General features: G+C 44.7%; 1 protein-coding gene and 1 long non-coding RNA gene across 2 annotated transcripts in view; one reads left to right on the top strand and one right to left on the bottom strand.

Moving 5' to 3' along the window:
- Positions 1–13,779, top strand: part of LOC147998772 (uncharacterized) — a 45,815-nt gene extending 32,036 nt beyond the window's left edge. Inside the window, exon 3 of the long non-coding RNA XR_015643513.1 lies at positions 13,661–13,779. This is a non-coding gene — a long non-coding RNA (uncharacterized LOC147998772). The remainder of the gene's footprint in view (positions 1–13,660) is intronic.
- Positions 4,266–7,345, bottom strand: LOC147998773 (uncharacterized). The gene is made up of 2 exons (XM_087595341.1): positions 6,015–7,345; positions 4,266–5,590 (listed from the first exon to the last, which is right to left on the bottom strand). Exons 1-2 carry the CDS (start codon positions 7,299–7,301, stop codon positions 5,444–5,446), a joined length of 1,434 nt encoding a protein of 477 aa, XP_087451467.1. The 5' UTR covers positions 7,302–7,345; the 3' UTR covers positions 4,266–5,443.
- Positions 13,780–14,146: the final 367 nt, after the last annotated feature.

Genomic DNA, 14,146 nt, shown 5'->3' with positions numbered 1-14,146 from the left:
GAGAGGAGAGGAGAAGAGATAGAGATAGAGATAGAGATAGAGAGAGAGAGAGAGAGAGAGAGAGAGAGAGAGAGAGAGAGAGACTAGAAACTCACCATTTCCTTCAAGGCCTTTCCAATGGCCTGAAGTTCTCCCATTAAGCTCTACCTCTTAAAGTATCCAAAACATGCCATTAGCTCTCCCTGGAGAGCAAGCCTCTCTCATCACATTATGGGACACTGTAGAAGATACTTCAGATCCAGTGTACAGCATGCATTCATTATTTTATAGATGAAAGTGGGGCACAGTTGTTTACAAGTTCTTGTTCTTGCCTTCTACAGCATATTTTCATCATCTGTCCAGTGGGCAAAGCCACATGACAGAGTTCTGTCCAAAGCAACTTGATGAAAGATATCCTTCCTGCTTATTTCTTCCCACCCAGGTGTGCTTTATGCTTCACTCCCCTTGTCAGTGGCTAAATCCAGAAGATAAGATGCTGGTCTCAGAAGCTTAGCGCTCTGGAGAGAACCCTAGATCCCTGAAAGAGGTCATGGAACACACTTGGAGGGTAGGGCTCTTGGCAACCACCCAGGAGATATAATGCTCCACATAATCTTCTGGAAGGGACACTTCTCCTATTCTTTCCTGTGATGGACCTCAGTTCCCCTTTCTGTGCAAGGTAAGAGGTGCAGCACATCTGATTGATGCCCAAGATGACCACGTGCCTGCCATCTAGATGTTGTGTCCCTTGAAGAAGGGAAGGGAACACGAGACAGGGCTACACCACAGAGAAGTAGCAGAAAGAGATCAAGGACCCCATTTCTCCTCTTCAGTGCTTGCGGGCACTTTCTGGGATTGAGTGATGCCTCTGACCAGAAATGAGTAGAAAGGTTCCGGACATAGGCAGAAACAGCAGCTGGCACCCTTGCCAGGCTCCCTAGCTTTACCACTGGTGAGTGCCTTTACTCATTTAATAAGAGCAAGCACAGACAACTTCCTCTCTCTCTCAGGTACTCACTCAACTGACAGGGACCCTCCCCTTATCTGAAGTCCCCTGTCTCCTGCAGTCCCCATATGGCCTAGCACCCTGGAGGCATGATACTCGGAGATATTTGTCTTTCTTCCTCTGGCCCTGGACACTTCTACTGGACAGTGACATTTTTTACTGATGCTCACATCTGGTTTTGCTATGTCCCAGTCCCTGGAGACCTGCGGAAGCAATAGATAGAAAGAAAAAAATACAGCTGCCTGCAAGGGCCATGGAGACCATTTCTGCTGCCAGAGTTCTAAACAAGGGACATGCCTGGCTTCCTAAAACTCTCCTGATTATTTGTTGGTGATGTTATTTCTCTCCTCATTCTGGCTTCCTTGTCTCCTTCCCGTGAATATCTGTCTTTACCACTCACTTCTCCAGAGGCATTTGTCTACTGGGAAAATAACAGCTGACAGCAAAGGTCACTACGACCAGGTCTGACTTGCAGCATACAAATGTGCCTTTTAGCAGAGGGCCCTGCAAAGACGGCCCAAGTCTTATTATTGATAAATCCTTGAAAAGACTCTAATGTGTCTTCATTTCAGGGAAAACAACTGCCTTCAAGGTTGTACTGAGAAAATAAAGCAGGCGGCCCAGTGACGGATTCGAGAAGTTGGCGTTTTCCTGAAGATTAAAAGATAATAACACTTCTATTAGGATCACTCGGCCACGCTGTATTGATCTCATCAGGGAAGCCACCACAGGTCTCATATGAGCAGAGAGAGTCCTGGAATTAATCACAGGGGTTTTATTATGGTTCATAGGGTGTCTCATTCAAGCCACATCGTTTGCAATATTTATGATCCTGCTCCCTAGCCATCATTAAGAGCAAGTGGGGCTGGTGGAGCTGAGCCTGCTGGGATAGAAAAAGAAGCCATTCTTCAAAGGTAAATCTTATCCAAACTGGGTACACAAAGTCGATCGTGTTTTGATTTACATTTTAATTTGAGGAGCAGTCCCTATATTGGAAGGGGAGGATTGGGGCAATGGAAATCCCTCAATCACAGCCAGGTACCTCTGTCCAACTAAAGGTGACGCTTCCAACAAGCTCTTTCCTTGGTTTCTAGACCCTTAGAATAGGAACAACAGGACCTACCCCTGAAGGCTGCAGGAGGCAGAAATCAAACAGCATTTGCTGTATACAAAGCTGGTCTTAACAAGTCTCAGAAATACCTGCTGCTCTTCTCATTGGAAACCTTCCTTGACCAACCTAGGCAGAACACCCAAGAGAAATGGGTTGACTGAAGTCCCAAGGTAAAGGTGAACATGAGTGGGTTTTATGATGGGTGAAACCTGGACTCTCTCACTTCTGCTGGATTTCCTGTACAGATAGTGTTGGACTTCAGAGGCCATACTATGTAAGCCAACCTAGTGAACCACCTTTGTAATATATATCTGTTCTACTGGTTCAGTCCAAGAGCATGAATATACAACAAATGTTGACATTTTTAAAATGTAATTGGTTCCCTAAAATGTGACTGCCATAGACATGTCCCTTGTATACTTGAAAAGGGGTACCCACCAATGCAGTTTTGCATATGTTAAGTATAGATGCCTTGTAGAACTAAGTTCTCTATAACAAGACTAAGCTAAAGGTAGCCAAATATTGTTTATAGAGCTATTTGGATCTGTTCCTTACATGCTAGTGGCCAGGCCACTGAGATCCCAGTAATGGTATACTATGTATCTTATTATCCTGGGCTTTACTTTGGTGTATGGGGTCAGATCTACATGTGCATAATTAGAGGTGCCCCCTAGGAGTTAAGATAACTTTATTGGATCCCTACTTGGGATCTCTCGGGGTCCTAGGTGGGTTCTATTCAGAGACCTAGGGCCGTAATTCTCTATCCTGTTTCATACTTGATACTGCCTTTGCCTTGACAGAAAACCGCTGAGAGAAGGGGTGGAATGGAGACAGAGCATGGAGAGAAGTAGGGGACAGGAGAAAAACAAACAACCTTGAGACCATAGCCAGTCAGAAAGCAGGCTCCCCAGCCTTAGGGTTTATGTCGCTGCCCACCATACACCACTGCCATGAATACCATGGTGTTGCTTGTGAACTCGGAGGGAAGAGAATAATGAAATAATCTCTTCTGTTCTCTCAGATAAAAACTCTGTTTCTTGTTCCTTGGACTAGTCATCAGGGACCCTCCTATCCAAATGCCACAGACTGAGTGTCCTAAATAATAGACATTTTCTCATAGCCATGGAGGCTACACATCTTCAATGAACGTATCCTTGGTTTTGCTTTCTGATGAGTCTTCTCTTCTACTGGGTGTCTATTCTGGTGTATTGCCTCATGACTTTTCTTCTCTGTCATGGGTTTGGGAATGAGGAAATCAATGCTTTCTGCTAACTTCTCATAAGGGCACTATTGTATTAGAGCACCCCCTCTTATGACCCCATTTAAGCTTAATTCTAAACAGGCAGCATTTCCAAAATGCAGCCACAGTTGGGGTTTGGGCCTTTGTAAGTTTGCTTAAGAAATGTCCTTACAGGCTCCTGTGTTTAGAGGTTTGGCCTCCAGTTGGTGGCACTCTTTTGGGAGGTGGTGAGAATGTTAGGAGATGATGTGTAGCCTGATGTGTAGCTGTCAGAGGTTGTATTTTGGAGGGAACTGTCTTGACCCAGGCTCTTCTTGATCCTTCCAGTTCCTGGCTCCTATGAAGGTAGAAGTTTCCTATACCACTTCCTTCTGCTACCTTTTTGTGTAACCTTGACTCGGGCTGAAAGCACACAAATGTGGACCAACAGTGCACAGAAACCTATAGGTACAGGGACCTAAATGGGCCTTTGCTTCTTTAAACTGTTAATTGGAAATTTGCAAAGTTACACTTGCACACTTTAACACAGGGGTCTCACCATATAATTACTTTGTAGGGGGAGAAACACAAAACATCATATAAAAAAATAGAAATAGAAGTCTTCTCACAGAAGTCTTCTCATATTACTGTACACATCATTTACGTTCTTGCTGGGTTTGGATGGCTTAGGAAACCAGTCCAGGAGATACTGGAGGTCGGGGGAGAACAGTAACCAAATAGACAACATTGACAACAAAACCTGCGATGGCAGAAACCCCCAGAAAATTCATCACTGGTTGGATGGGACTTAAATTCTGGTGCCCCCCCCCAAACTCCCCTCTCAATGTTAATAATTTCAGTAAAGAGTCATGTTGGTATTACTGAAAGACGAAATACATGTGAGAGTAAAACTCAGCCAGGCCGACAATACAAAGTCATTTACAAGAATATCAACACCAACTACATTTTAATAAATAACAGAAATTAACAAAAACACCAACATGAGAACAAATTGACTTAAAATAATAAAATACTCAGAATAGACACTACTTAGGAAAATAATCAGTGCACACCAAAAATTCAAACTAAATTCATAGTAAGTACACTTAATCAACAGGTAAGCCGTTTTGCTCCATGCAGAGGTGAATATGTCAAATTTTGTACATGCATATGTGGTTATGTAAATAAAAAAGTTGTTCTCCCTAGTTGGAGGTGGCAGTAAGTACTCTTGAGCAGGAGGCAGTGTGGGGAGGACCATGTGCCCTCCTCTAGTGTCTTCTAGTCCTCCTTCTCACAGAAGAACTACTGTGTTTAGACGGGCAGGACAGCGCAAAATAAACAGGTTCATCAGGTCCTCTACCACCATTGCTTGTGCTACCAACACTAGGGTTGCTAGATCCCGCCACACTTCTTTGCATGATCATGCCAAAGGAGCGATTCTCTCCACTTACTGACGCCACAGGTCTCAGCGATGCTGATGTGCTGGGAGTAGCATTATCGAATGATGTGCTGGGAGTAGCATTATCAAATAATGCTCTGGGAGTAACATTAGCGGATGACGTGCTGGGAGTAACATTATTGGATGATGTTCTGGGAGTAACATTAGCGGATGACGTGCTGGGAGTAACATTGGCGGACGACGTGCTGGGAGTAACATTAGCAGATGATGGACTGCAGTGACTTGGGCCCGCTTCTGTTTTGAGACTGTGCTCCGTAGTGTCACTAATGGAAGCATACCGTCGCTTTCCAGTGGCCTTCCTGGGGCCAGAAGGCCTACCATAGTCAGCAGATGATGCTGACCCTGCTAATCTGGGTTCAGTTTTGCTACCACTAGCAGACTGTGAAGGAAGGCCAACTGCTGCTGTTGCAGAGGATGGTTTCTTTGTAAAAGCATAGTCATTAGACTGTAGCTCGTTGAACAATGTGTGTGTGGACTGAACTCCAGTACGGTAGCAAGCTGTAGTAGGCGTCCACATAGACGGGTGAGGCATACTGTTGGAGGCACCCTTAGCTCCAGAAGAAGAATGCAAGATGGCAGCTTTAGAAGGTGGGGTGGTGTCCATCTCCTCAATATCCATGGCTGCCTGAGAAGGGATGGGGGCTGCCATAATGCTGACAGTGGGTGAGCTCAGAATAGTTGCCTCAGAAGGGGGTGTGGTATCCATGTCCATCTCTGCAGGCCATGGAGATGGCTCCCAACACATGTCTTCATAGGATTCGAATGCCATGGTAGAAGAGACTGCGGGAGGTTTCCCGGGGAGAGAGGATGGAGGAGCTGCAGAGTAGGGGAGGGAAGGGTCACTAGCTATGCATGCTAATGAGGCAGACTCCCTCCTGCAGGAGGGGGGATTGTAAGACAAAGCTTCTGCACCAGGCCTGGGGGGGTGAGAAATGGCAGGAGCCAAAGCTGTGGCCAAATCGGTAGGGCCTTTCTTCTTCACATCTGGTAGAATCTCCACAGAGGGCTTAGCCTGACAGGAAGGAAGGGAGTCAGAAGGGAGAGCTGAAGGAGAAATAGGGATTGTGGGTATACTTGGTGAGAAAGGAGGTGACACAGATGGGGTCGGAGGCCTAGCAGCCTGGCATAACAAGGACATGGAGGCAGGATGACCTGGATTAGGAACCCCACAGACTGCAGGCACTGAATCAGATGGGGGCCTTGGCAGAATAGGCTGAGGGGCAGTCCCAGTAGCTACTACCTGTGTGTTAGGCTGTAACACTTCATCCACTTTATCTGGGATCTGGACAGGTTGATGCTTCTTATTCTTTATACTGTTTGACTCTCGCTGTTCGTCAGTTCGTGGGATCTTTGGAGGTGGAGGCAGGTTGAACACATCACATAATTGTTGTAGTAGCGCTGGGGTTGGTGGTAGCCTCGAGGGTGGCAAATACAGCTTCAAAATGGCTCCTTTCCTCTTGCAGGGTTTTTTTAGTGCAGGCATAGGAGTAGCAGGGCTCCTAAGTACAGTAGCCTGGGGCTTCCTTCCTAGTTTCTCCTGTGGTTCTTGGGAAGGTGTGAAGCCCAGAAGACCAGTTAGCTCTACTCCTTTCTTCAGAGAAGTCTCCTGAAGTGTGGCACAGAGAGCTGAGTCTGGCTGAGGGCACCTTGGGACGTCCTCCCCATCTTGCCTGTTGTCTCTGGCATGGCTGTGAGAGCTGAAACAACTAAGGTCACGAGAGTGCTTCCTGGGACACACCAGGGCGTTTGCATCCTTGTAGTTCGATAAGTCCTGACAAGGCTGGTTTCCCTCTTGGGGCCTGTAAGTCTGCCTTATAGAAGTCATTTCTGCTGTGGCAGTCACAGTTCTAGGTGTTTTTCCTTGCACATGGCTTCCAGATATCTGTTTTTTCTTATAGTCGTGGCTGTCAGTCTTTTGGAGAAGCCACCATCTCTCCTTCTCCCCCTTGTCTTTATCACCTTCCTCCTGCCCTTCCTGCTCTTTGTCCTCTTTTTCTTCTGCCACCTCTTTCTTTTCCACCTTTTCCTCCTCCTTTTCTGTCTCCTTTTCCTTTCCCCCTTCCTTATTCTCCTCTTTCTCCTCTTCCTTCTCTTCCTTCTCTTTTCCCTCCTTTTCTTCTTTCTCCTTCTCGGCCAGTTTTTCATTCATTTTCTTCTCTTGTTTCCACCCTTCTTCAAATTCTTTAGCACTCACATCTGTTGTCTTCGTACAAAGCAGGTGGCCCAAAGTCGATCGGCTTTTAGCCTCAAACACTCTCGCAGATGAGACAGTAAAATGAGTGCGATTTGCTTTCGAAGGAGGGAACCTCGTGGTTCTAGAAAGTTTCACTATCCTGTAACTATACGATCTCCTAGAGTTGCCATAGAGCCCAGCGGATGAGACTGAATAGTGCACCCATGAATTCACTCTGTCCTGAAAAACCTGGCGATGTTGGGGCTTCTTCGTGGCTACAGAACATAGAGGGCAACAGCTCATATCAGGTTCGCAGCCTCGCGGCCAACCAAACCGCACTGAAAACCTTCTCATTTAAGGAGTTAACTCTGCGAGCTAGAGCTAGCGATCCCAACAACATGAAAAGTGAGCCGGTACTCCGTAACCAGGCAAGCTCAGGCCTTTGTGACGTCAGACCAGAATGTGTGACGGATACAGCGCGTGGGTTGGGTGGGTTCAGCTAGGGAGGTTGCAGAAGTTAGCAAGCATCAAGAGAGGTTCAGTATCTCTAATGATGAAACCAGGTTGACTTCCAAGCTCCTGTATTTCCTACTGCTTTCCCACATGTTGCACACCAGACACCACACCGTTTGGGGGTTGTGGGGACTGTGTTCTGTCTTGCTAGAGCTCTGGGACCTCAAACAAATAAGGGCTGAAAAGCCAGATGGGCAAGGGAGTTGGAGCTTGCCAGATCTCCTGGGGTCTCTACGATGCCCCTATGTAACCACCTTCTCAGAGGCCACATTGATAAACTTAGTGACACTGCCTGCCCTGCAGTTTCCAGTGTCCACGGGAGGTCATTGGAACCTCAGCTGATTGGGTGCTGCACATCCCTCTGGCATGCAGCTTCTGCTGGCTTCTTTTTATTCACTTGGTAACACTGAAGATCACCTTTAGGTCACACAGTTGTAGTGCTGAAAGGTTTATTACCACCATAGGCCACCTTGATTTCAAACTGTCCAACCTATATTAAACACGTATTCTACTTTGTACCCTTGTAGCATCTCTATAACCCAGCCCTAATTTTGTATCTTTGGTTACGGACACTTTTTTATTTTTAATTGAAAGCCTACTGATTAGAATGTTTCAGAACCCTTATTTGGCCACTCAGTGTCACAGACTATGCATTCTGACTGACTCTATGGGTGAGACATTTGCACTCAGACACCTCCTTGCTCTAGGTGGGTACTTACAGAATTTAGCTCTGAACAGGTGACAGCATTCATCCTTGTCCATGGGTTGGTCCCCTTATTATGACAGACACTGTCTCAAACCATGCTCAGCCTCAGCCCAGCCCCATCAGGCTTTCTGATTGGTTTCTCTCTCAGTTTGGTGGCTAGTTCATAGTCACTGCCATGAGATGACCCTTTGATTTTAAGACAGGACATTTCATATATATATAATGTATATATATATTATATCCATTGAAAACCATGAGGTCTTAAAGATACAGTTGAATATTTTACCAAATGTGTATTCCTTTGTTAAGTAGCCCAAAGGAAGAGTTGAGGCATTTCCAATTCACTCCAACCTGCTCTCCTGTCCCTTGGCAATCCACCCCTGTCCTCCACTCCTCAGAGATGACTGTCTCCATTTCTTTCACTTGTTTTTTGTTCATTCTTTATACATCTTTAAAAGGGAATCCTATAGTGTAACATTCTTTGCCGTTTGGTTTCCTTTTCTCAATCTGTGGTTGTTATTTGTGTTACTCAATTAGCAATTTATTTTGGGTATATGTGTATGTGCACATTTCTAAGTGTGTGCAGGTGGTATGCGTGCATGTGAATGTAGGTAGAAGTCACAGGACAACCTCCATTGGCATTCCTTGGCAAAGTCATCTACCTTTGGGGGTAAAAATCTCTTAGTCAGTCTCAGATTTGCCAAGTAGACTTGGTTGGCTTAGAAGCAAACATCAGTAATCCTCGTGTCTCTCAATCTCCAGGACTGAATGTGAGTTCTGTCAGTCAAACTCAGGTCCTCATGTTTACAAGACAAGCACTCCACTGACTGAACTGTCTCTCAGCTCTTGGCAGCTGATTCTTTATACTGCTGAGTAGGATATGCCATATTGTGCGAGAAGCTCAATCGGTCTCTTTTGGAAGGCTGGGCTCCTTCAAGTTTGTTGGCTCTTATAAACGTTCTAGCATTCCATTGGTCTTAGCTGCATACCTAGTATTAAAACAGTATAAGCAACTTCTATTTGATGCTCTCACACTGTCTTGCCTGAATCAGGAACAGCAGTGGTTAAAGAGCAGGGCTGGGTATCCCCAGGATTCCAGTGCTCCCACTAGATGTTTTCCCAGCAGATCATCTCTACCAACCTGAAACAGAAGGAGCCTCCTTCCAACTGACACTCTGTGCCACAGCCAACTGTTCAACATTCTACCAGCAAGGAACAGACTCTGCCCTTTCCTTCCTTACATCCAGAGATTCCTTTTCCACCTATGATGAAGACTTCATGACCTCCAAGCATGGCTCCCAGTTCATCCTGTCTGTGTTTTGAGCCCCTCCAAACAGTCTTATTCACATTTCTTTTTAGGGGCTTGCTTTCCTGTCATGAGGATGATGATTCTTCTACCAGAATGAAAGAATTGCCTAAGGAGAATGAGACCTTTAAGAAATCTGAGAGGCCTAACTGTAGTGATGACCAAACCAACTCCTGATGAAGTCTGAATTGGGGTTATGATCACACACTCTGTGCCAGAGAACCAGCTCTGAGGAACTTCTCTCAGGCTCCTATTGTGCCCTCTTTGTTTCCCATCATAGCAGTCTGATTCAGCCCTAATTTTGCCTTCTTGTCAACTCCAAACATGGTTCCCAGAACCACCGGGTGGGCGCTTTAGAATGTGTGCCATAAAACTACCATAAACAAAATGCATCCAGCTTTCAACTCACTCTTCTTCTTGGGTTGGACAGTGTTGTCAGGCATTAGCCTATCCCTTATTACTATTCCTCCATGAGCCTCACGTTCCTGTAAGAGAGCTCTGGATCCCAGGCCTAAGTCTGTTCTTACCTTCTTCACTGCAATTCCCAGTAACTTCTGTGGAATGAGTTAAATGATGTTCAACATATAGTGTTTAAACCCTCTGAATAGAAATGTATTTTCAAAGAGAAATGCAGTCATTAAAACGGAGGCCATCTTAGAGAGCAGACAAGGGGTGATGGTGGAAGTGCTCTGCCATAAAGCACACAACTGTCTCCTGCCAGAGTGGTGGCCTTCCAGTTATTTCTTCCCCTTTCCTTCATCCTTCCCTTCTTCATCATCTGGTGCCACTCCTGTCTGAAGCAATCAGATCTATCGTTCTGAGCTTTTGACCTGTAAATAGTTTTCCTAGGAAACATATATTAATTAGAGTGAAAACTGCAGCCATGCCCATAAGTTTCCTAGGAAACAAAAGTCTTCTCATTGCTTTGGCTTTTCATCCTAAAGGGAGGTTCAATTTCCCTGTCCTTCTCTCCATCCCCCAAAACATTCAGACCCCATACTCTCTGTTCTACCTGACTTAAGCATCCTTCATGACCCTATCATCTTGCTTCTTTTCTTTTAAGACATAGTACAATTCAACGGGCATAAAAGACTCCAACAACTTAGCGTGCCCCCAGTGGGTCACTTTTAAGCAGTCTCTTCACAAGAAATACTCATCAACTTTTCTTTGATTTCACTTCTTAGAAAGGGTCTCATATAGTCCAGGCTAGCCTTGAAATCACCGTGTAGTCAGGACAACCTTTAATTTCTGACCTTCATGGCCCTACCTTTAGAGTACGTGGTCTGTAACATTATACCTGGTTGTATTGGGCGTTGAGATCAGACTCAGGGCTTCATGCATGCTAAGAAAGCGCTTCACCTACTGAGCTACAGTCCAGCCCCCAAATAATAACACAACGTTTGAGCCTACTAAGAATTTTTCCCCATAGTATAACCAGCAGCAGCTTGTGTGCCTTCTTTGTCGGTGAGTATATCTGTTAAGAAATTGTTTACTATCCCAGGACTCAGGCCATTTTCTCATTAAACTGGCATAATAAAGTGAAGTTGAAATGAACATCTCCACAGCTTTCTTTAATGTCAGGTCAAATCTTTAGAAGCCCGGAAAATATTTTGATAGGAAGTATTTTGTGTGGACCAATGGAGTCTGCAGTCATCCTTTTAGGTTTGTTTGTTTGTTGTATGGGTATTTTGCCTCTAAGCAGGCCTATGTGTTATGCACATGCAGTACCCATGTAAGCCACAAGAGGACATCAGATGTCCTGGAACCAGAGTGACAGAACAGATGATGGCTAGCCAGGTGGGTGCTGGGAATTGAACCCTGGTCCTCTGGAAGAGCAGCAATGCTTTGAACCACCAAGTCCTCTTTCTAGCTTCTAGTCTTCCACTTTCTACAAAATAGAAAGCAGGCCTCCAAGCCCTCATTCTTGTAACTCAGTTCACTTACTTGACAAGTCAGAATGAACTAGTGACGTGCTCATCTCCAGCAGGCCTGCTCCAGCTGCTGGAAGCCAAGCAAATGAAAATGTGCAGCCTTCTGCAAAGGGTGCTAAGGGCCCTGCTTCCAAGCGTCTTTGATGGCTTGTCCATCTCTAAGCCCCTGGGACTCCATCTCAGGGAGTCTCTTATGTTGCACTTTGATTTTTGCTCTGCAATTTCAGATCCCCAAATTGATCCCCAATGCCAGGTCATAGTCTCACTCAGAAGGCAGCCTTGGCTCCTTATCCTTGCACCATGTTGCCCTGGATGTCTAGAAATGAATGTTTACTAAATAGATATTTGTTTTCTTCCTTCTAAAGATTTTTATGGTTATGAGTGTCCTCAACTTACAGGGAATACCAAGGAAGCAGCCAGCTTGGAATGGATCCCATGGGCCAGAAGCCAAATGTTGAAAGCATTTTCTTGTCTAGACTAGTGAATAAGCTGAAATTGTGGAAACATGGAAAGCCAGTAGGCAAGTGTACAAGTACAAGGGCTGCTAGTCACAGAGGAGAACTCTCTGGTCCTGAAGGAACAGCTTGAGACAGCTGTCGTTAGCAGCAAGGCATTAAAGAACACTTAGAGAAGTAAAGGGTGGGGTATTTGGAGGGAAAGCTGAGGAGAGTCAGACAACTGGGACAGAGGGATCTGCTCAGGGTATATACACGTTGAGGGACATGTAACATTAAACAAACAAATAGAACGGGTGGATCTCACTGTGGTCAACTGTAGATACAAAAGCCAGAAGCACACACGTTTCAGATATGGGCCAACCACACGTCTGTGCTTCTGACTGGGTAGCCAAAAAGGATGGCAGGCAAGCTGGGCCACAGGGAGATGTACAGCACATTCAAACGCTGAACATCAACTTTGTGAGCACTTTAATAACCTAGTTTTATTGAGTAAGTCATCTTTACCATAAACTAGATTTGCATCCCTGCCGTCCCAGTTGCCCTGGTGTTGTGGCCTGATAAATGTAGCGCTGTTGCTGCCATAATATATACCTCATAAATCCATGGGCACCAGGATCAGCAGCTTCTGAAGGATCCCAGACAACATTTCCAGTAAGTCCTTGCGGATGCCCTACCTAATCTCAGAGAGTCTCTTCCCACACAGAATAGGCATTCCGTGCAAACCCCAGAAGGATGCTATTGTCAGTGCCTGAAAAAAAAAAAAAACGAAAAAGAAAAAGAAAAAGAAAAAACCCACTTGTCACATGTGCAGATATTTTTTGCTAAGAAACGTTCTACTTTAGGAAATGGCATCATTAAAGCAGTCCAGCTTTCAACGGAGCACAGAGTAACATAGCTTAAACACTAGAATACTGACTCTGCCTCTCCATCACAGCAGGGAAGTGACCAGTGACTGGAAGGACATCAGGTAAAGACCAGCTCACAGTAGGTGATGCTAAACCCAGAAGCTAATTTTACAGAGTATACAATGCAACTGTTGCTGGTTTTTATTGTAAAGCAAAATATTATTTTCACTCACAGATCCTCCTTCGCCTTCACTGGAAAATACCCTTGCTTCAGCTCCCAAGACTTACTTTCCCATTAAACTCCAACCCATACTTTAAGTTTAGTACACATATATACTGAATGTATATGAGTAAGCATAGCCCCCACACAACTGACTATATACAAGCATTTTGTGTCTTTGTGTATGTGTGTGTGTGTGTGTGTGTGTGTGTGTGTGTGAATGCATGTCTCTGTCTATGAGGAAGTTCACATACATATGGTGAAAAAGAAAAAAAAGTCATAGCATTATACACAAAAATATACTAGAATGGTTCTGACCACTGGTTATTTGATTTTTATGAATTTATCCAAAGAAAGCCAAAAACTAGATTGGCATTTCTGGGATGGAGGGATTTTTTTAAATTAATCCTTCGAGGTTAAAGATAAATTGCAGAAGAAGAAATGCAAATGATTGATTAACATATGAAAATTGCTCCATCTTTTGGATAATTAAAGGAAAATTAATAAAATGGAGCTAGTAATGAAATCCCATCATAGTCTTTTAACTTGGCATAGGCTAATAAAAAAGAGTAATATTCAAAACCGGGAAGGCTGTAGTAAGACAAGTTACTCGAATCCATTAAGGAGACAAAAATGAATGTCCCTCCCCACAGTTGAGACTCTGTTAACAACCTTTAAAATGCTTATTCGATGCCTTCAGTAAGTATGCATATTGCTGTGATGTATCATTACAGAAAGTCTAAGGATAGCCCAAGACAAGAACACGATATTGCAGCAGCTCACAGAAGAAGGGCTCTGGAACAAGAGGCTTCATCCACAGTAGGAGAGCTCTGGAGAAGGGTTAGTAAATAAGGTATCAGACACTGGCAAGTGTGAAGGCATGGTTTGTTCTGCAGCACTCATGTGAAAATGCTAGGCATGGTAATACAGACATGTAATCCCAACAGTAGAAAGGTAAAGACAGGCAAACCAGCCTAGCCTAAGCAACAAACCCCAGTGAAGAAACGCTGTCAAAAAAAAAAAAAAAAAAAAAAAAAAAAAAAAAAAAAAAAACAAGATAGACAGTTCCAGAACCTCTGATGTTGGCCTATGGTTTACACACACACACACACACACACACACACACACACACACACACACACACACACACACACACACACTCTTGCGTGCTCACACGCCCGTGCGCACCCATACGCATACGCACTCAACCACCCACGCAT

Source organism: Rattus norvegicus, chromosome 19 (genome assembly GCF_021556685.1).
Source record: "Rattus norvegicus strain SHRSP/BbbUtx chromosome 19, alternate assembly SHRSP_T2T, whole genome shotgun sequence".
Taxonomy (NCBI): Eukaryota; Metazoa; Chordata; class Mammalia; order Rodentia; family Muridae; genus Rattus; species Rattus norvegicus.
This window is presented reverse-complemented; position numbering and strand designations above follow the sequence as displayed.